The sequence below is a fragment of the Lithobates pipiens genome, unplaced genomic scaffold (genome assembly GCF_037356315.1).
Source record: "Lithobates pipiens isolate NorthernLeopardFrog02 unplaced genomic scaffold, aLitPip1_a1.2 Scaffold_3, whole genome shotgun sequence".
NCBI classification, from domain to species: Eukaryota; Metazoa; Chordata; class Amphibia; order Anura; family Ranidae; genus Lithobates; species Lithobates pipiens.
In genome coordinates, this window is record NW_027507790.1 from 216,714,458 (window position 1) to 216,738,442 (window position 23,985).

At 41.4% G+C, this 23,985-nt stretch overlaps 1 protein-coding gene across 1 annotated transcript in view; it reads right to left on the minus strand.

Moving 5' to 3' along the window:
• The window catches only part of NNT (nicotinamide nucleotide transhydrogenase), a 189,878-nt gene that overhangs the window by 16,325 nt on the left and 149,568 nt on the right, over positions 1–23,985 (minus strand). Inside the window, exon 19 of the mRNA XM_077462775.1 lies at positions 23,190–23,271. Within this exon, the coding sequence (XP_077318901.1) occupies positions 23,190–23,271 (82 nt within the window). The remainder of the gene's footprint in view (positions 1–23,189; positions 23,272–23,985) is intronic.

Genomic DNA, 23,985 nt, shown 5'->3' on the forward strand with positions numbered 1-23,985 from the left:
CAATGAGATGTTTGGAACATTTCCTTCCTCGGAATGTCACATAATCAACATGGGGGACTTTAAGCCATAGACCTAATATAACAGACATATGTTTAAAAGGCAAGTTCAGCGTTAAAAAAAAAAAAAAAAAAAAAGAAAGAAGAAATGACCATTTTTGTATAAGTAACCTGCAAGCTATTGCACCCACGATCAACAGATCTCCAGCACACTTGTACCATAGTGGTCTACTCGTACCAGTAGGCAGTTACCAGAGAGCAGAAAGATCAATGGACCATGAGAGCACTCACCAGTGTCCACGCAGCTCATTGAGAACTACAAGCTGTCAGTCACAATGGCTGATGGTACTTGTAGGCATTCATTCACAGGTTCTTTCCTTGTTCTACTATGGAGGCTCCCAAAAATGTAGCATTAGTACTGAGGACAATAATGGAGTGCTTTGTCTCGGCTTACGCAAGTATTTGCAAAGTTGTACAAACGAAACTCCAGTCTTTAAAGCAGACTGATGGGCAGGTTAATTTGGTTGGTTGCAGGCCGGCTGACAAGTTGAGCTGGGGATTTTCTTTGGTTTTGTTTTACATTCATTCACAGGACACAGTAAATGAATGATGCGGCCATGTGGGCGGAGCCCTGCAGGGCCTTGCTGTTTCCAAATTGTAACAGCAGGTATGGAGAGGATCCCTTGCTCACTGTCACAGGGAGGGAGGATCAGCAGATGCTAGAACATGTTACATGCTCCACCCTAAAAATGAACTTCTCCTATCAAGTGGGACTTCACTCTGTCAATCAACATGTACAATTTTTACTCCTGATGCCAGATAGGAAACAATATCATATTTACTTGTTTTAACCATTTAAATATAGAGCACTTATACACCCATCCTTCCCAGACCAATTATCAGCTTTCAGCGATCTCGCACTTTGAATGCTAATTTCTCGGTCACGCAACACTATAACCAAAAAGATTTTTAGAATTTCTCACACAAATAGAGCTTTCTTTTGGTAGTATTTAATCACCACTGTTTTTTTTTTTTTTTTGGGACATAAGTGAAAAAAGTGCAAAAAATTTGGAAAAAAAAACCAAAACCCCTTTTTTTTTTGTTTCTATAATAAAATTTTGCAAATAAGTAATTTTTGTTCATAAATTTGGTCCAAAATTTATACTGCTACATATCTTTGGTAAAAATAACTGAAAATTGATTACACCTGATGCACTGACGGCATCTCTTATGCCGCGTACACACGGTCAGAGAATCCGTCGGAATGCGTCTTATCTGAACGTGTCGTCAGATAATCCGACTGTGTGTGGTATGCATCGGACTGATTCCGTCCGAATCTCCGGACCCAATTTTCCAACATGTTGGAAATATTTCCCGACCAACTGGGCCGGTCGGACGTAATCCGATCATGTGTAGAGAATTTTGATCGGACCAAGTGCCATGCATGCTCAGATCAAATTCCTACATCAAAGCTATTGGCTACTAGCCTGAATCTAGTCCCATTGTAACGAAATTACATCATCACGTTCTGAAAGATCGGATTTTTCAACAACTTAGTCCGACCGTGTGTATGCAACAATCTGACGGACAAAATCCGACGGACTTGGTTGTGGAAATCTCCGACCGTGTGTACAGGGGCTTAGAGGCCCTGAAATGTTAGGAAAGTACAAATACTCCCCCCCCCCCATTACCCCTTTTTGGAAAGTAGACAGTCCAAGGTACTTAGTAAGAGGCATTGTGAGGTTTTTTAAGTTGTCATTTTTTCCCACAATTTTTGTGAATATAAAAATTATTTTTATTTTATTTATTTTTTTCACAAAATTTTCATCATAAGTGATTTCTCACACCACATATGCATACTTTAAATTACACCCCAAAATACATTCTGCTACTTCTCCCAAGTATGATGATACCAAATGTGTGGGACTTTTTCACAGCCTGGCCACACAGAGAGGTCCAACATGCAGGGAGCGCCATCAGGCGTTTTAGGAGCATAAACTGCACATAAAATTTCCTAACGACCTATCATATTTTTGAAGGCCCTGGAGCAGTGGGACAATGGAAATACCCACAAAATGACCCCATTTTGGAAATCTAACACCCCAACGTATATTATATGAGGCATAATGAGTGAGTCTTTTGAATGGTTCATTTCTTTTCTACAAGTCTTTGGAAAACTTTAGTTTTTTTCCCCCAGAAAGTGGTCAATTTATAAGAACATATTTGTAACACAGAATGTACATGGCAAAAATTATACCCCAAAATACATTTTGCTACTCCTCCCAAGTATGGCGATACCAAATGTGTGGGACTTTTTCACAGCCTGGCCACATAGAGAGGTTCAACGTGCAGGCGTTCTAGGATCATAAATTGCACATAAAATTTCCTAATCACCTATCAGAATTTTGAAGGCCCTGGAGCACCAGGACAGTGGAATTACCCACAAAATTCCTCAATTTTGAAAAGCTAACGCCCCAACGTATATTCTATGAGGCATGGGTTGCGGCTAGGTACTCAGGTACTCTAATGGGCTGGCGACAGGTATTCAGGTACTACGATGGGCTGGCGACAGATACTCGGGTAGTCTGATGGGCTGGTGACAGGTACCCAGGTACTCAGGCCTAGGCCAAAATTATATCATACATCCCAGCAGTCATCAGGAGAAGGATTGTTTTTTCAGCTAATGTTTGAATGCCTAAGTTAAAAGGCAGAGTGATTTTTCAGAAGAATAAAGCATGGAGACATGGATAGATGGGCGAGTTTGCTTTGGATATTAAAAAGGAATTAAATTGTGTTTTGGTTTAATTATTAAAGTGGAACTACACTGCATAGATGTGTAATTCCGATTAACAACAATATGACTAATGCCCTTTTTCTGTTTAGGACCACTACCAAACACAAAAAAAAAAACTTATATTACCAATGTGGCATGGCAACCAGATAACACTTGTGCCACTTTTTCTTAAAAGTCCATGTTTCAAACAACAGGAATGACTCTTCCTTATGCATTCCAGCATATAACTGTTTGATGAGTGTTTTTGGTTGAACAAAAGTGACATAGCACATAGCTTTTACAATCATCTCATCTTTGTAAGACAGTAAATCTGCCTTTGTATAAAATATATGTAAAGTAAACAACCGTGACGAAGCGCAGTACCATGTGATGCCTACATTTTCCTGTGTTAGGTCTCTGTGGAGCACCCTGGATTCTAGGCTCGTGCATGGGGCCTCGACTGCCTTTCCTAGTGGCATTTTACCACTATAGCCAGATTTAGGTGAGAAACACCCAACATCAAAAGTTCAAGAGATTCTAAAAATCTGAAAGTTTCTCCCCAATAGATTTTTTTAATGGTAAATAAAACACAACTTTACACCTTCATTTTAAAGGAAGGACGTAATTCTCTGCACTACGCATACAATTTCACCTTCACTAAAATGTATTCCTGTCCATGAAAAGTTAATGTCTTGGAAAACGTTCTTCTGTTAAATAAGAGGATAGTCTTTGGGCTCCCTGGTTCTGCGCCTTGTCTGCTTTTAATATTCCAGTGATTTCCTGAAAGTTAAGCCCTGGATTTTGCAGTGAAATCCTCTGTGCTAGGAACATAACAAGTTTATGTAACTAAAACCTTCCTAGATTTGCAAACACACCACAGATCTTTGGTGTCAGCTTTCTGAAGTTCAGATGATTAAATAATACACGATTCTAAGAGATTTTCAAAGAACACTGCATTTGTACTGCATACATTGTGCCAATCTTCCAACTGATGCTAATAAACAGCACTCGTGGTTTAACTCTTACTGCAGAGGCTTTCTGAAAACCTCCAGTAATGGATTTCAGAAGGCTCTAAGGCTACATTCTGAAACAGCTTGCAAATTCTAAAATATTAGTGACAAGCTTAGAAACACAATTTGAAAAAGAAATTATGAAGACATGGCTCTGGACACCTTGACTTTTTAGTCGCATGTATTTTGCTTCACTTTGTCATTCCATAGGTGCTGGGGTCTTCATAGAAGATACTTTTCTAAATCTGACCATAGACCTAAGAACCATGAGTGGACATGCAAATACTATTCCTATACTATATGACTGATATGTTTAATATTCAGGTTCTGTTTAAAAATTAAATCCCCCCTTCGGTGCCTACTTACCTTTTCCAGATGGCATCAGCCTCCTCATGCTTACACTCAGGATGCAAAAATCTAGTCTGGTACTGTTCACACCTATGCAACTTCACAAAGACTTGAATCTAAACAAACCCATACCACTGGAGTAAGGCCTCACTCAAGTCTATAGAATATTGCTGAATGGGTAGCAGTGGACAAGTTTCCTGTGTCAAGGCTGGAAATTTTTTGGCTATACTACTTCATGGATCACAGGAGTGCAGTGACATCACAAACCCGGTCCAAGCAATGAAAAGATCACAACCATATAGTTAGGCTCTACCCAGAAGCCTGGAACGACTCTGCAGCGCCCATCGCTCCAGTGAGCGCTGGAGGGGCAAAGCATAGAGCCAGTGACTGACAGACATCAGCCCTCTGCAGGCTGAAGACCAAGCGCTCAGAAATCAACTGTGTTTGATCGCTCAGTTCTCAGTCTTGGAGGAGACGGGGAACAGCTGCAGCTGGGATTGGTATTCCAGCCATTTAGGGAAGTATGATTGTTTATTTTTTTTCTAAACCCATACTTCTTTATTAAGTAAGCACCTGAAGGAAAATTAAGTGTGTGTGGTGCTACTTTCAAATAATTTGGATGCTAGGAATTTTTTTAGAATATATAAATATATATATATATATATATATATATATATATATATATATATATATATATATATATATATATATATATATATATATATACATATATACATACACACACACACACACACGCACACGCACACACACACACACACACACACACTCTCAGACATATTTCTTAAAGGGTTTGTAAAGGTCAATTTTTTCATAATAAACTTGTCATACTTTGCACAGAGCAGCCCTGATCCTCCTCTTCTGGGGTCCCCTGTTGGCGCTCTTGGATCCTCCCCATTTTTGAGTGCCCCTAGTAGTAAGCTGCTTGCTATGGGGGCACCCATGTGGCCACACCGACACACAACGTGGGTCGGCCCCACCCCCTCATTTACAGGCTGAAATTTACAAAAGCAGGCGCTAAAGGCATGTTACTTGATAGAAGATAAGCACTGCAGCACAATTGAGTGGCTGGTTGTAATGGTTGCTACTCTCCCAGTCTAAGCTTTGCTGCACAGAGGAACATAAAAAACTGACACCAGGTTAACTTTAGGTATTTAAACTGCTTGAATTTCAAAATAAATACATATAATGATGTATTATTGATCACAGATCTGCATTAATATGCATCTGATCTATCTGCCTGGTGTTTGGCTTTATTCTCTCACAGCCTTAAAGCAGTATTAAACCCAAAAGCAAACATTGTATTGCAGCTTATAATTTCTTAGATGTGATGGTTGAATTCATTTTCATTTTTAGGCTCTCTTTTTTAAACTAGTGACCTAGCTTCCAGCCTGTTTCTTTTCAAAAGCACAAGCTCTCCAGCAGAATGCATCAGTTTACTCGGAGGAGACAAGCCATTTAACACTGACAGGGGTGCTTCAATGTGTTACTGTATTTAAAGTGATTGTAAAGTCTCATATTTTTTTTCTATATAAATAACAAAACGGGTCTAAATCTACCTGCTCTGTGCAGTGGTTTTGCACAGGGCAGCCCAGATCCTCTCTTCTCAGGTCCCTGCCTGGAGCACCTGGCCCTCCCTCCTGCTGAGTGCCCCCACAGCAAGCAGCTTGCTATGGGAGCACTTGAGCCAAGCTGTAGCTCCGTGCATTCAGACATGGAGCCGCGGCCCGGCCCTGTCCCCTCTCTCTGTTTGGCTGAGTTTGAATGACAGCAGTGGGAGCCAATGGCCAATCAGGAGGGAGATTCCCTGATGGCCAAGGGACTTGTGGACATTGTTGGATAGAGTTGGGGCTCACGTAAGTATTAGAAGTGGCTGAGGGGGGGTTGCTGCACACAGAAGGCTTTTTATCTCAATGCATAGTATGATTGGCTGGAGTAGATGGATGAAAAGCAGTGCAGCCATTGGCTCGCGCTGCTGTCAATCACATCCACTGACGCTGGGGGCCGGGGCCATGTGATACAGCGAGTGGCTGTAGCCACTGGCTGTATCACTGGAGAGCACCCGCAGGTGCTTCTCATCATGCGAGGGAGCTCGCATGAACGTGAGAAGTACCTGTGGGAGGAAGCCGAGACAGCCGCCGAGGGACCCTAAAAGAGCAGGTTCGGGGCCACTCTGTGCAAAACGAGCTGCACAGTGGAGGCAAGTATAACATGTTTGTTATTTTAAAAAAAAAAACTTTTTTTACTTTACAATCCCTTTAAGATAAAAAAAAAAAAACCTTCTGCCTTTACAACCACTTGAAATCTGCATACACATTTAACTCTACCTGCCCCCAAGACCGACAATGCCGCTATCTGCTGTGCCTCCTGTTCTCATTCATTCAGAGTAGTGTCTCACCATTACAGAAGGTGTGGCACTGGTCAGATCACCATGAGAAAACAGAGGAGGGAAAAGCCAAAATAATCAATCTAATGCAGCCACCACATCTAATGATTGGCAAGCTGCAATATATTAAATTTTTGGTTTTAATATCACTTTAATGGAAAGGCCACACAGATGCTTTATTGGAATTATAAGGTGCAACCCATACCAGCGGGGTCTGTAAATCTCAAAGTAAAAACGGCACTGTCGGACAGCGCAGAATGCTATGGCCATCGCCAAACGCGAGAGTCAGTATTTGCGTGTCGGAATCCATCATAAGTCACAGAGCCAACGTCCTATTGACAGATGAGAACTATTTCTTGGCTAAGCAGGGGCATGACTAATTGATGACAGCCGTATGTCTGTGTTGGCCAGTTTCCACGAAGGGTGGGTGTGTGCAAGTGTGTGTCACTGAGTCTGGAAACCGAACAAGACATGGTCCTGAGGCAGAGCAGATCTACTGAAACTTTTTTTTTTTGTAGAAGAGGAAGGCATGGAGCAGCTGCAGTCAATGAACACCGTGAGAGCACCACAACATGATGAAAGAGCCAGATTAAACAAGAGGTTCCTGTTGCGGTTACATAGTAATTGTATGAAATAAATCTGTATTTACAGTTTGCGGTAAACAGACAGGGCATTTAGAAGTCATTTACAATGATTAGGTAGAGTTTAGACACATCTAGCTGCCGGAGTGACATAGGAAATCTTTGATCAGGTTACCACTCTACACAGATCAAAGGGTACCAAAGACCTTGTTTTCATTCAATGTTTCATTGACTTTTCATTGCCACTTAGGGCCGGGTCTGCTCAAGTGTCAAATCAGTAGAGGGGTACAAGCTGTACTTATTAACTTAACAAATAAGCCTAGTTATCTCTCCAAAACAAAAGTACATGATATTTAGTGATGCAAACAAATGATGTTATTACTATAGAAACATTAAAAGTGGATAGAAGAACCTTCGTTGGCTGCCCGTTCTCATCTGCAACAACAGGGACCTAGAATGACCATCACCCTGACCATGGTGATGAACCTGAGCTTGAAAGACACAAATCAATCTTCATTTAACATTGAGCAAAACAGTTTTTTGGTTTTTAAGCTTTTGGATATAGTTATAATGGATTTAGACCAGTGGTTCAATTTGTGTCCCCCTGTCTCATATGTCCCCACAACCCCTTTACCAAACTATCAAAATCACGAACATCACCACCAGGTACCAATAGAACTGATAAATACTGTTTGTCAATACTTAATGTTACATTACATTTGGATTGCTAAGCAGAACAGCTGGAAAAGAAATCAGATTTTACATTCTCTCTCTCTCCCCCCCCCCCCCCATTCCAAAAAAGTTGGGACGCTGTGTAAATAGAAAACATATCAAATGTTTCAGCTGAGAAAATGTACCAAAATTAAGAAAATAATAAGATCATTTTGAAATTGCTGGCAGCAACATGTCTCAAAAAAGTTGGGATAAGGGCAACAAAATGCTGACAAGGTACTAACAAGGAAGTGCTGGAAGAAGATTTTGCAACCAATTGGTAACAGGTCAGTAACATGATTGAGTATTAAAAAAGCATCTTGAGCTGGCTATACATGGGTCCAATTTCCAAATAATTTTCTTACGAAAATTGTAACTAAGAATTTTCTTTTGAATTTTGCACCATTAGTGAGCTGCAGAAACGCACAATTTTCGTGCAGCCAAATTTGAGCGATTGGGCGTGCTCTATCATGAGAAGAGGAAAACTGTTCTGTGGTCAGACAAATCAAAATCTGACATTTTCTTTGGTAACCATGGGTGCTGCATCCTCCGGACTAAAGGGGAGAGGGACCATCCGGCTTTTCATCGGCGCTCAGTTCAAAAGCCTGCATCTCTGATGATATGAGGGTGCATTAGTGCATATGGAGTGGGCAGCTTGCACATCTGGAAAGGCACCATCAATGCTGAAAGATATATCCAGGTTTTGGATTTGGACTTGGTTTTCCAGCATATGCTCCCATCCAAACAATGTCTTTTTCAGAGAAGGCCTTGCAAATTTCAGCAGGTCAATGCTAAACTGCATGCTGCATTCAATGATAGCAGCATGGCTTCGTAATAGAGTATGGGTGCTTAAATGGCATGCCTGCAGTCCAGACCTTTTACCAATTGCAAATATTTGCCGCACCTTGAAATAAAAAATACAACAAAGATGACCCAGGACTGTTGAGCAGTTAGAATCCTATATCAGGCAAAAATGAGATAACATTCCTCTGCCAAAACGCCAGCATCTGGTCTCTGCAGTTCCCAGACGCTCAGAGAGTGTTAAAAGAGGGGGTGCTACACCATGGTAAGCATGGCCCTGTCCCAGCTCTGAGACATGTTGCTGCCATCAATTTTAAAATACCTTATTGTTTTCATAAAAGAGCACATTTTTTCAGTTTAACCACTTCGATACCAGGCACTTTCCCCCCTTCCTGCCCAGGACACTTTTTAGCTTTCAGCGCTGTCACACTTTGAATGACATTTGCGTGGTCATGCAACACTGTACCAAAACAAAATATTTATCATTTTCTTCCCACAAATAAAGCTTTCTTTTGGTGGTATTTGATCACCTCTGCGGTTTTAAATTTTTGTGCTACAAACGGAAAAAGATCGACAATTAAAAAAAAAAAAAAAAAAAAAAAAAACTGATAGGCAGCACGGACAGCCACTGATAGGCGGCACTGATGAGGGGCTCCTGACAAGCATTACTAAGTGGCACTGATTGGCACTTTGATGGGGCACTGACAGGCATTACTGATTGGTACTTTTTTGGGCACTGAAATTTGTTTGTTATGAGGACAGGCTGGCAGGTGTTGGGCACCTTTTATAGGAGGCTGTGCTGATAATCAATGTGCTGATTATCAGGACAGACCCAACCCCGACTGGCACTTCCTGGTTCACACAACGATCAGCAGTGATTGTTCGCAGCTGATCACATGGTAAGAAGCCTCTGCAGAGGCTCCATATCATGATCGGAGTTGCAGTGTGTCAGATTGACACACAGCACCTCTTATTGGCGCACGCCGGCTGTGTTATCCTGACAACGTCATATGATGCCCAGTCAGGATAACACAGCCATATGTCCATATGGTGAGCTGCGATCAATGCTTATAAATAAGAGCCTGGTTGCTTTTACAATCTTTACGTTTTTATAATCTTTTTCAGCACAAATAAAGTGGAAAGTATGCAGTTCTGCTTTCACATGTATTACATGTTCTGCCTAGTCCTTTCCTGAAGGTGGCTTGAGAACCCTAAGGTCAAGATTTATTTGAGCTGTGTCTCAATGAAGGAAAGAAATAGAGAGCACTATAGTTCTGCTTTGTTTTATGCTACCCATAATCTATGATGTCTGAGCACTGTGAAAGAGGGAGATTGCCGTGAATCTGGACCACGTGGAAGAGGAGTGACGGAGTTAACACCTATATTTGGGAGAGAGTAATGAATGAGTTTTGACCCAGATATGAGGTCTAATAAGGAGCGGAGCACGTTGTTCACCTTTGTGGTGGAAGCATATATGGCATGTGATGAAGAGTGAAGATTACGAAGTCACCATTTTCAAGGCGCTGTTTTAGTTGCGTCACAGCTATTGGGGATTGGATTTGACTATTTTTGCTTGCACTATTTAATTCTTGTTTTTTTTTTTTTACATATTTTTGCACTACACTATTTTTGTAGCATAATAGAACTCCACGGACCTGAATGGTTAAACTCGGTGTCTATTTAAGTTCCCCACAAAGACTAAAGAACCAATTATCATTCATAATTTAATAACGCATCAAGTCAACTTTCAAAGCCAGGTCAGCGGATTCATCAACCTGACTGCGAGAGTATTTTAAAGCGATATGGAGCATTCAAGTTAGCGCACTGTATATTTGAATGAGCAGTGGCTAAACCTGAAAAGAATCAGACTACCTCTGAAATCCGAAAGACATGACAAATATCCATCGCTTGGAAACAAATAGATCAAGATATGCAGATTTGTTTGTAAAAGTTGAAATACCTGGTCCAAAAATACCCCAGATGAGACAGGGTTGAGCTTTATAAAGATCTGTAAACACTGATCCATATTTTTAGCATTTCTCTAGGGTGGTGCAGCTGAAACTAACTTTTCATAAGCTTTATCTACCACATGCTCAACAGAGCTTGTGAAACTCAATACCAGGTATTGTAGTCCAATGACACGGCACAGTTTTACAAGCTCTTCAGTAAGTTAAAGCAGACCTTTAGTCAAATATAAAGCTTTACATATTGCTACAGTTTTGATGAGGAAAATAAAGGAAGAAAACCAGCAGGCTTAAAATTTGCAAATATCCAAGACGTTGGTTATTAAGGCTCTAGTCTAATGTGATTGGCTGCTTGAGCAAAAAGGAAGACTTGAGAGGTAGTGGAGCCACACTGAACATTTACAGAGAAAGCCAGGACACAGAAAGGATAAGTGTCTCTTTACGGTCTCTATGACAAGGCATAGGAATTATTTTCAAGTGGAAAATATAGAAAGAGGATTCAGCCAGGTAGCCAATTATACAGTGGGGATCGAAAGTTTGGGCACCCCAGGTAAAAAAGGTAATATATGTGCATAACGAAGCCAAGGAAAGATGGAAAAAAATCGCCAAATGGCATCAAATTACAGATTAGACATTCTTATATGTCAAAAAAAGTTAGATTTTATTTCCATCATTTACACTTTCAAAATGACAGAAAACAAAAAAAATGGCGTCTGCAAAAGTTTGGGCACCCTGCAGAGTTAATATCTTGTTCTGCCCCCTTTGGCAAGTATCACAGCTTGTAAACGCTTTTTGTAGCCAGCCAAGAGTCTTTCAATTCTTGTTCGAAATATCTTTGCCCATTCTTCCTTACAAAAGTGTTCCAGTTCTTTGAGATTTCTGGGCTGCCTGTCACGCACTGCTCTTTTAAGGTCTATCCTTAGATTTTAAATAATGTTGAGGTCAGGCGATTGTGAAGGCCATGGCAAAACCTTCAGTTTACGCCTCTTTATGTAATCCCCGTGGATTTTGAGGTGTGTTTAGGATCATTATCCATTTGTAGAAGCCATCCTCTCTTTAACTGCAGCTTTTTTCACAGATGGCAGCAAGTTACCATCCAAAATTTGCTGAAATTTTATTGCATCCATTTTTCCTTCTACTCGTGAAATGTTCCCTGTGCCACTGGCTGCAATACAACCCCAAAGCATGATTGATCCACCCCTATGCTTAACAGTTGGACAGAGGTTCTTTTCATGAAATTCTGTGCCCCTTCTTCTCCAAACGTACCTTTGCTCATTCCAGCAATTTTCTTAGCCCAGTGTACCCAATGTGGCTGTGTGTGTTACTGGTGCTTTCCCATAGACTTCCTATTAGATTCTTCTGAAAGCACAACAAAGATACAGCATAGTCTTTTCGGTGTGCTTACAGAAAACAAACCAAAAATGGCTGCTCTAAAACACAAAAAAAAGTAAATGGAAAACCACAAGTAACCCGCAGGAAAAACTGCAGCGTGGCAGAGTGAAAGCAACCAAATAATGTGATTTAGCAGTAAATGGGCTTTATTAGTAACCAAAATAATGTGTAATTAAATGTATGTGCGAAAGCGGTTTCAATGGCAACTTCTAAATTTTGACTGTTAACACGATAAAAAAAAAAAAAAAAATGTAATAAAATTAAGTGCTGCGCAGTATTTTCAATAAATTCAAATGAAATATCTGCGTTCAATGGAAGAGAAATTAATACCAGTAAACCAGCTGCCACTCAAGAAGTGCTCCTCTTACTGCATGAACTAACTTAAATGTACAGTGCACCCGGAAAGTATTCACAGCGCTTCACTTTTCCCACATTTTATGTTACAGCCTTATATCAAAATGGATTAAATTAGTTTCCTCAAAATTCTACAAACAATACCCCATAATGACAACATGAAAGAAGTTTGTTTGAAATATTTCCAATTGTATTAAAAATGAAATGTACATAGGTATTCACAGCCTTTGCCGTGACACTCAAAATCGAGCTCAGGTGCATCCTGCTTCCTCTGATTATCCTTGAGATGTTTCTACAACTTGATTGGAATCCACTGGTTGTAAATTCAGTCGATTGGACGTGATTTAGAAAGGCACACACCTGTCTAAATAAGGCCCCACAGGTTACAGTGCATGTCAGAGCACAAACCAAACCACGAAGTAGACTTCCAAGACAGAACTGCATCAAGGCACAGATCTGGGGAGAGGTACAGAAACATTTCTGCAGCATTGAAGGTCCCAATGAGCACAGGAGCCTCCATCATCCGTAAATAGAAGAAGTTTGGAACCACCAGGACTTTTCCTATAGCGGGCCACCCGGCAAATTGAGCATTCGGGGGAGAAGGACCTTAGTCAGGGAGGTGACCAAGAACCTGATGGTCACTCTGACAGAGCTCCAGCATTTCTCTGTGGAGAGAGAACCTTCCAGAAGAACAACCATCTCTGCATCACTCCACCAATCAGGCCTGTATGTCCTCAGTAAAAGGCACATGACAGCCTGCCTGGAGTTTGCCTGAAGGCCCCTGAAGGACTCTCAGACCATGAAAAAACAAAATTCTCTTGCCTCATGAAGCAAAGATTGAACTCTTTGGCCTGAATGGCAAGTGTCATGTCTGGAGGAAATTTACCGCTCATCATCTGGCCAATACCATCTCTACAGTGAAGCATGGTGGTGGCATGTTTTCCAGCAGCAGGAACTGGGAGACTAGTCAGGATCCAGGGAAAGATGAATGCAGCAATGTACAGAGACATCCTTGTTGAAAACCTCCTACAGAATGTTCTGAAACTCAGACTGGGGCGAAGGTTCATCTTTCAAAAGGACAACGACCCTATGCATACAGCCAAGATAACAAATTAGTGGCTTCAGGACCACTCTGTGAATGTCCTTAAATAGCCCAGCCAGAGCCCAGACTTGAACCTGATTGAACATCTCTGTAGAGATCAGGAAATGGCCGTTTATCGATGCTCCCCATCCAACCTGATGAAGCTCGAGAGATCCCGCAAAGAAGAATAGAAGAAAGTGCCCAAAAATAGGGTGTGCCGAGCTTGTAGCATTCATGCTTAAAGAGACTTGAGGCTGTAATTGGTGCCAAAGGTGCTTCAACAAAATATCAAGTAAAGTCTGGGAATACTTATATACATGGGATTTTTTTAATACATTTGCAAAGATTTCAAACAAACTTCTTTCATGTTGTCATTATGGGGTATTGTTTGTAGAATTTTGAGGAAAATAATGAATTTAATTCATTTTGGAATAAGGCTGTAACATAACAAAATGTGGAAAAAGTGAAGCCCTGTGAATACTTTCCGCATGCACTGTATGTGTGAGAGCAGCATACTGCTCAGGCGTGTTCGCATGCTCCACATGCAGAGCCCGCCAGGAAGTCGGCACAGAGTTGCACTAATCACAGGCAGTGAGACATTGCGCCGATGCGCGGCTGCAGAGATCGGGCAATGTCCCATTGCCTGTGATTAGCACAGCGCTGCGCCGACTTTCCGGCGGACTCTAAGTGGAGCATGCGAACGTGCCTGAGCCCATCCCTACTCAAGAGAGAATACTCAAACATCAACTCAATAAAATCTCTGTGAAATGCCAAACAAAAATTGATAAATAAATGTGTGAAAGTCCTGTGCCAGATGCGTCTACAATACAAAAAAAAAGGGGGGGTCCCCGACTTAAAAACCACTCCTACTTACGAACAGGACGCTGCGGGGACCCTCTGCCGTTCTGCGTGGAGCATCTGCCGTTCTGCACATGCACGGCCAGACGGAGCCTCAGGATAAATGTTGGACATGTCCGTAATTTGTCGCGAATGCGCTGAACGGCATTCGATGGAAGATCGAAAATGTCCGTAATTGTCGTTCTGCGCATGCGCGGCCGACTTACGAACATTTCCGGATTACAAACAAGAGGAAAGTCCTTATCGGGTTTGTAACCCGGGGACCCCCTGTAGTGCTTGTGCTTAACAGTCAATCTGTGTGATCAATCCACACACTAGATGGATCGATGTGCCACATTAACCAGATTCTCTTGTGAATTCCAGTGCAACACGCGATCCCCATCCCGGTCCTCACTCACACACATTGTGACTGTTAAGCACGAGCATTCTTTGGATTGTAGATACATCTTGTACAAACCTTTCACACATTTATCGGAGCCATTTATTTATCACTTTTGTTTATTTGGCATTTTTACAGAGATTCTATTAAGTTGAGGTTTATGAGTATTCAGAGACAATATTTCGGTTGGTAGTAATACCGCACTCACACATACAAGTTGGTTAGCGTAATAAGGGAAGCATTTGCATGGCAGCTGGTTTACTAGTATTCATTTTTCTTTCATTGGGCACAAGATATTTCATTGGCATTAATCATACTGTGTAGTGAAAAAAAAATAAAAAATCATCATGTTAACAGTCATGGGAGAAAAGCTAGGTGGTTTGTTGGGTGGACTTTAATTTTCCCTGCGTCACAGCTAAACATAAAAGGAAGTAAAGGAATTATCATGAGCTTTAGTTCTTCAGATTCCCATATGCCCTGTAAGCCGTCTTCCCGGATGACTGCTGAACAGCTGCACACACAGGTTGTCAAGCCATGCTGTAGTTAAAATGGAACAACGGGAACAGCCAATTACTTAAGGTACAGAAATGATTTATATTTCATTAGTACTGCAAGGGCAAGCAGGCAGTGAAGGATGACGAGCACATGAGAGGACTGCAAGCAACAAATCTATTAAGAACAGAGACTTCATTGACTAGCATATAAAAATGGCACAATCTTGGACCAATCAAATTGCCCTAAAGAGTCACTAAAGAGCTTTTTTTTTGGTGATATTTAATAATTGCTGGGTTTTTTATTTTATTTTTTACAAAAAAAATAAAAAATAGACCAATTTAAAAAAAAATAAAAAAGTTAGTCAGTAAATTTTGTAAATAAGTAATTTTTCTCCTTCACTGATGTGTGCTGACGAGGCTGCACTAATGAGGCACTGATGAGCAGCACTTTATGAGCAGGCACTGATGGGCAGCACTTTATGAGCCGGCACTGATGGGCAGCACTGACTGGCATCACTAATGGGCACCAATTAGCGTTACTGTTTGGCACTGCTGGGGATTTACTGTAATCAGGGCACCGATGATTAGTGCCTTGTTTACCTGTCCTGGTCTCCTCTGCCAGGAGATGATGCTGATCAGCTTTCCTCGCCACACAAAACTAACAAAAAAAACAAAAACAAAGCACAGTTTTTAAACGCAACATTTGCAAACAGTGATGGGTTGTACCTAGGTCCTAAGCTGTGTTTAGTTATGGGGCCCCCACCAGTTGATAGAGTTCATTCATAAGGGTCGGCATACGTAGTAATCTGCATTTTGCGTTTATAAAGTATTTCAAGGGGATTTGGAAGGCAGTTTAAATTGTATTTAGGACTTTATGGAGTAGTATACTGCTATACAAATATACACTACTTTGCCAAAAGTATTGGGTCGTCTACCTTTACACGCACATTAACTTTTTTTTTAATCGAAAAACAAACTTTATTGAAAGGAGAAGGAAACAGAGAAAAGGGCAGCCTGCATCCAGCCACAAGCAATCACTTTTCTCGCTAGGAACAGCGTTTCATGTAAAAAGGTGCGAAGGGGTTTGTCAGCGTCTAAATCTGGCAACAGACCAAACAGGCACATCTTTGGGTCAAGGCTAGCAGGAGAGCCCATCTGATCATGGAGAAAGCGAATCACCTGTATCCAGTATGTTTGGATAACCGGACAGGACCATATAAGGTGATAGAAGGAGCCTGGGGTGTGGTCGCATAAGCGGCATCCTGGATTATACATGGGTTTGAACCGTGCTATCTTCTTGGGGGTCAGGTATGTCCTATGTATGATGTACAACTGTGTGAGGCGGTCCGACAGCCTGTTGAAGACTCTCTACACATCCCCCAAGACTTCATCCCACTCCTCATCCTCAATTATTCCAACATCCACCTCCCATCTGGTCTTAGCAACATAAGCCAATGCTACGGTGCCTGGGAGACGGATGGTGGAGTAGAGGGTGGAAATCAACTTGGTTGGCTCAGCACCTGTGATTACGTCAACTATAGGAGGGACTGTCAGAGTGGGGTTGGAACCGGCGAATTGAGTCTGTAAAGCATGTCGGAGCTGTAAGTATCTGAAGAAGAGATGGTTAGGGAGTGAGAATTCTTCCTTTAGCGTTTGAAATGATTTGAGCCCAGTGTTAGTCATAATTTGGTGCATGTACAGGATCCCATAATGTATCCAAGCTGCGGGGTCTGGGACAGACAACAGTTCCGGCAAATGATTGTTGAACCAGAGAGGAGTATAAGAATGGACCTGTGGGGTCCCAAGTTTTTTTAGGGCCGTCCGCCATATGCTCCGGTGGTGTGTCAGCATGTCTACTTTGTGATGGGGGGGGAACGTCTTGACAAAGGGGCCCTAAGGACTGACTGAAGTGGGGTGTGGGCTGGGTCGTCAGGGCGTTTACAAAGTAATGTCTGGTATCTTGGTAGCTCGCTCTTGTCAAAATGATAAAAATGGGACAATTGGGAGGCAAGATAATAATCCTGGAAATCTGGAAGAGCAGCCCCTCCCATTGTCACTGGGTTCTTCAGAATTCTCCACGACAATTTGTGTCTGCTGTGACCCCATATAAATGAATTAAGAATTGATTCAATTGTTTTGAAAAAAATTTGTGGCATATACAGGGGTGCATGCCACACCAAATAAAGTATCTTAGGTAGGAATATCACACACATTAACTTTAATGGGACCCCAGTCTTAGTCCGTAGGGTTCAGTATTGAATTGGCCCACCCTTTGCAGCTATAACAACTTCAACTCTTCTGGGAAGGCTGTCCACAAGGTTTAGGAGTGTGTCTATGAGAAGGTGTGACCATTCTTCCAGAAGCACATTTGTGAGGTCAGGCACTCATGTTGGACAAGGCGGCCAGACCTGCAGTCTCTGCTCTAATTCATCCCAAAGGTGTTCTAACGGGTTCCTTCACCCCAAACTCTCTTATCCATGTCTTTCTGGACCTTGCTTTGTGCACTGGTGTGCAGTCATGTTGGAAAAGGAAGGGGCTTCAATTAGATTATTTTTCCTATATATTTTTATCACTTTTATTCCTATTCCAAGGAAAGTAAACATCCCTTATAATAGAAATAAGGGGTGGCAGGTCCTCTTCAAGACCTTTATGATCTCTATGTCCTCCATCAGACCCCAAATCTCTCCTCTACCTTCAAAAGTATAAATATAAAAAAACTTATAATATATATATATATATATATATATATACACACACATATATATATATATATATATATATATATATATATATATATATATATATATATATATATATATATATATATAATCTTTTGTAAAAAAAATAAAAATAAAATAATAATAATAATAAAAAAAAAAAAGGGGTTTACTGCCACCCTAGACCGCGCCGCTTCGGTGATCCAAGATCACAGAGGTGATCAGAGACAATCTGGTCTCTGTTCACCTCTATAGCCAGCCATGTGAACTGTCTGATTGTTGCTTGGTGTACCGGTAAAAATGGTGAGCCTGAGAAATACCAGGGAGCGGTGGGTGACCCTCTCCCGGTGCTTCTGAAAGCGACCCAGAAGCTAATATGCCACTCGAGCCACTTTCATGAGAAAGCCAATTGCCGGCTAAAGAAAAAAAAAAGGGGGGGGGGGGGTGATGGCTGATATCTTCAGCCAAAACCCCGGTAAGCTGAAATGTATACATACATGTTACGGTCAGCAAGTGGAAGAAGAATTCCAGGTATGGACATTTTTATACATAGTTTAGTTTATAGGTCCAGTTTGTTTCATGTCTGCCCATTACCCCTGGAAGCTAGAAGTCACTGAAGAGGATACCACTACTCCAGTGCTTTTGGGCCCTGTGCCGAGTGGCTGACCTGGTGCGTTCTGACAACAGGAGGTTGGCTGCCTGGCGCAGGAGCAATTCAGAGAATGCTTTGTGTTTTCTGAAGAATTGCCAAGCATTCTATGATTGGACAAGGTGGAGAGGTGGGGGTGATGATGTCACACTTTCAGGGGGATCTGCCAGGTATGGTAAATACATAATTATATTAATCCAGCATGGATCATTGTAACTATGTATAAAACATCCATACCTGAAATTCTTCTTTCAAGACAGCTCTACTGCCACTGACAACAGGCACTTCTCCATACAGGCTGTACAGGCATTCTTCTTTACAGAAACTCTGTAAGCCAGCACTCCCAAGTGTCTCAAAAAGGCCATCTTTATTAAAGCATCAAATTACATAGCAAGAAAAAATGTTGATTTGTATCAGAAATGCTAGCCTATGACATGTGTACCTCCAATCCATTCCACCAGGCCTACAAATGTTTCCTTTCACTAACAGTCAGCATGAGATAAGCAGATGGTCAAGGATGGACCTCTAAGGATTTAACTAGGAAGTGAGAGTGAAGGGGATAACTGCCAGGAAACATTAAATTGTGCAGCACAGTATTACTGACAGTGCCTTCCACAAGAACCCAACAAAGCACATTGTCGGTGTGACGGCTGCAGAAGGCAGGAATGTCTGTCAAGCAGATCTGAAAAGTTATATGACACGCAAAGTAAACCATTTCAAATTTTCACAACTCTCAAACAGAATATGAGTAATGAACCAAAAAAAATAAAAAATCTGCCACAAGACCTTTGAACAATTTTTTTTCTCCTTGCTTGGTCAGCCCGAACTAATCACAAATGGTATGCCATATACAGAGGCCTTTTTTTTAACCCTTGAACGCCAAAAACATATTGAAATATAGATGCATTGACACAATTTAGCAGCATTAGCCAAGTTGATTATAATTCAGATTAGTTTGCCAACCTAAATAATGTAATTTGGAACAATGTAAGACATAAATAATGTAGGGCCCTTAACCATTTTCATGTATTACAATAAAAAATTTTAATACTATAATTGTATTAGAAAATGAAACAGCATTAAAAAGGCACACTCATCTATGCAAGCAAACTTTTTTTGTTTTCATTTCTTTTATAAATGAACCCTTTAGCTTGCATGTGATCACCATAAAAATGTCAGGCACTGATGTGGACAAAAAGGCCTGGCTTGCAGTCTCCAATTTATCCCAAAGGTGTGAAAGGCACACCCCTCCCCCCCCCCCCCATGAAAATACGCAAATCCCCCCCTACCCAAAGTTTTTTACCCCCCCACATATACACGTGTCGGGGGCGCCTACGCCGATTGCGATTCACATGTTACATATAGTCATGCACGCCAGAGTGAGAGCAGGAATTCTAGCACAAAACCTCCTCCATAGCACTAAACTGATACCTATAGGGGGCTTTTGAAGCTCGGCCTATAGAAAATATAGGGTACAGAAGTTTGTTGCCATTTCACGGGCGCACACAAATTTAAGGTTTGGTATGTTGGTTATCTATTTACTCGGCGCAACATTGTCTTTTATATTTTACCAAAAATGTGGGTAATTTATTGGGTTTTAATTGCACTAAAATTCATTTTAGTGTGATTTTTTACTGAAATGTTTCATTTTCTAGACCTAATATTATGCGACATAAAAAAAAAACTGGAAATATCACTATTTTATTCCGTAGGGTGTCTGCTTTCAGAAAATATATAACGTTTGGGGGTTTTACATCATCTATAGGGGTAAAATAATTTTTTTACTTTTGAATAATGTTTATTGTTAAACAAGGCACAAAGTCATTACAAACATTTACATATGCTTATATGGTCATATGCATCCATTATTCCAACAATAAAATATTTCCTATTTTATTTCACTTTAACCTCTCTTTTAACATACGCCTATGTATTATGTGTAAATGCTTGGCATACTGATGGCATCTTCCGAGCCAGTGTTCCACCCCTATTTCCCATTACACCAGGTTTGATGGTTTTAATGGTTATGTATATGGTTTTAGTGATTTTGTATATTAGTGACCTTTGTACCTTTTAATGTAGTACCGTACAGATACTTAACATAAACTAAATGTAATTACTAAACAAACACATTTAGAAAATAGAAATCTGTCAAGATGTTCAACTAGTCCACGCATTTCTCATTCTCAGGGTGATTGGGTCATGCAATATTCAATTGTCTAGAGTACCAATTGTTCCATGGTATCCATAATTCAAATACCTTTTCATATCTCCCCTGTGATGACGAATGTAGTACTTCCTATGTGCCGTAAGTGTGAATGGTGGTTAACACCTCCACTATAGATGGAGCTTCAGTTTCTTTCCAGTGTCTTTGAATTGTTAAACTGGTTGTCAGTAATATGTGACATAATATGTGCTCAGTTGCAGAATTGTCGCTGTCATTACTTTCAGTGTTTGATGACTATGACGAATTTCCCCATAAATCACCATCGCTCAATTCTGCAAGTGATTCTAATTTATTATCGCTGTTTTCTACCTAGTCTAAAACCGCTTTTGATGTAAAGGGACAGTTTTGGTTGCCAAGGACAATCTCCAGCTTCCAGGCAGAAAGAACAGTATTTATAATATAAAACTACATGCAGGGCACTTGAGAGAATCACTAGGGACAAAAGGGATGTGAAATTATTTGATACAATAATGTAATCTGTATGTATAGTGTGTGTTTCACTGTTTGAATTTGGCGCCAAACTCCATCCCCATGCGCCGCAACGCTCGCAGGGAACGGAGCTCGGCTCTGTGATGAATCGAGTGGAGATGCAGCCGCCGCACACACTGTGGGGAGACATCGCAGGATCCTGGGGACAAGGTAACTAAGCTGTATCTGGATCCTGCGATGCGATCCTTCGTGTCGCTCGGGGTTACCGCTTTTGATACTAAAAATCCCCTCCGAGCCACATTTAGAAATACCATCAGGGAGGTTAAGCGAAAAAAAAAAAAGTATATAGAGTTAAGACTGCAGATAATATTGGGGTGCCGTAAAGTGGGTTTGCATCTTAAACATGTATTTGCAAATGTTTGCAAACTAAACTCGTTTTTAATGTAAACTAGTAGACAGGATAATTCTGTTGGTTGCTGGCTGGTTGGCAAGTTGAGCTGGGAATTTGCTCCTTGCTGTAAAGGCCAGTAATAGGCGAGTCCAGTGGCCATTTGTTTGTACTGTTGGAATACCGGTGAGGGGACGCACTGGACTCTTTTGCTGCCATTGTGCTTTATTCTGGGTGTCCAGTGGTCTCCTGTGCCTTTAAGGAGAGGTGGGCTCCCTCCAGGCTCACTCCACTTTTTATACCATGTTACATCCAAGTGGATGGTATACCAAGTTCCGCCATGTGAACCCTCGCATGATGGGTTCTTCTACCTCGTGTGGGGGTCGGTCTCCCTCGCAGCAGCTGTCACTTTTGCACAGCTCTGCCTGCACAGCCGCATCATTCATTCACAGAGATCTGCAAATTAATAGACTATAAGTCCTGTCTATGCCACCATGGCAGATGGCCTCGTAGCATTCAGTAGAGGACAAACGCGGTGATTACTGCACTTGTAGTCCATCGAAATTTCTTTCAGCTGAGCAACTGAGAACCCATACCACTGTACAGTCATTAAAACTGGAGGAAGAGTCTGCAGGAGCTTGTGTCCGCAATCCACTGATCATGGTTGCAATGCTTTGTAGCTCACTTGCAAAAAATAATTATTGTTCATAAATGCACTTGTTTGCTGCATATTAATGATTTTTTTTTTTTTTCAGGGAGGAAAGATGGACTTTAGACACATTTATTGTGACAAAGCATCCAAACTGTGGCTTTACTTATGTGTTCGGGTTAAAGTGGTTGTAAACCCTTACAAACCACTTTGACCTACAGGTAAGCCTTAATCTAGGTCCAAGAAATATCTCCTAAACCTATACGGTTTAGGAGATATTTGCCCGAAGACAGGCACGCATGTCTACGGCGCATGCGACGTAGACAGCGGCGCGCAGGAGCACTGAGCGCGCCATTTCCAACAATGGAGCTGCCGCGCGTGTCGACTCCCGTGCGCATGCGTGGGAGTGACGTCATCGCGGCTCCGCCGAATGACAGCGGCGGAGCTGCGAGACCCCACCGAAAAGATGGATGCGCCGGACTACAGGGGACAGCGGTGACATCGCTGGCTCCTGTGTCAGGTAAGTGACACATAATGGGCTACTATGCGATGCATAGTAGTCCATTATGCTTTGCCTTTGCAGGGAATGAAAGATGAAGTAAACCCATCAGGGTTTACTTCCTCTTTAATGAACAAGATTGGCATATTAGTCTTTAGAAATCTACTCAACTTCCTGATTGAATCTTGTACAAGAACCGTGTAAGAGGTTACCCTGCACTCCGTCTTTTATTGGCGTTCTGGGTTAAAAATAGGGCGTTGGACAGCTCTCTGTAGACTTCTAATTCCAACAGTGGCTGTTTGGGCAAACGAAGAAGAAAAGCTTGGTGAAGCCCTTTTAAAAAAAACTTAAATTCCAAAGGCACTTGAAGGAGAAACCCAAGGAGGTCACAATAAGAATTACTTAAAATGCATTAAATAAAACTGTAAAAGCACTCAAAAGAAAAATAGTTTGGTTTCAACTCACATGGCTGAAACTGTACTCACCTGACATTTTTACCCCGCTCCTTCAGCTGTTTAACTAGATCAGCAATGGGATACTGTGCTTTAGCAGCACACAGTCCATAACCTGAAAGAATCCAAAAGAAACATAAGATGAAATGAACAGTTTGGTCAAAGTTGAAAGCACAAACTTGAAATGAATACAAAAGACATATGCTATCTGACTATCTTATTTGTGTTACATTCTAGCCATCCCTCTGATGATAACTCTATATTTACCAGTAGACTGGTATTTTTTGAGAACACCATGTCCTGATCCTCATGCAGCCCAAGAATTCCTTGTCCCTGCAGAGCATGACAAAAGGGGCAGTACAGCACAGCATCATGTGACAAAAAGTAGGTTTGCCTAGAAGCCCTAGAAGCAGTTTATTATATCTGGTTGCATATGGATTATTTTAAAAAGGAGCTGCAATGTTGCAGCAACAGAACCATTAGTGGATTGTACATTGGGGCGACCCCGAACGCCAGACTGCTTTTGGCTTGTCCGAAATATTAAATGTCTCACTGCAATGCAAGGACAATGTAGCCTGGAATACACATGAACCAGATGCTGGCAGCAGGAGACGATGGGACAGGTCACTGTAGGGAGGCAGCAAAGACTAATTAAGGAAAATCCACATGTTACTATCAGAAGCAATGGCAGGAAAGTGGTTCCCCAATGCTTAAAGTGGTTATAAAAGCTGAAGGTTTCTTTACCTTCATGCATGAAGCCCCCCTTACATTCACCTGAGCCAGATCAAGGGATGTGCATGAGAGTGGAAGCTCTCCTGAGTTTTTTCCT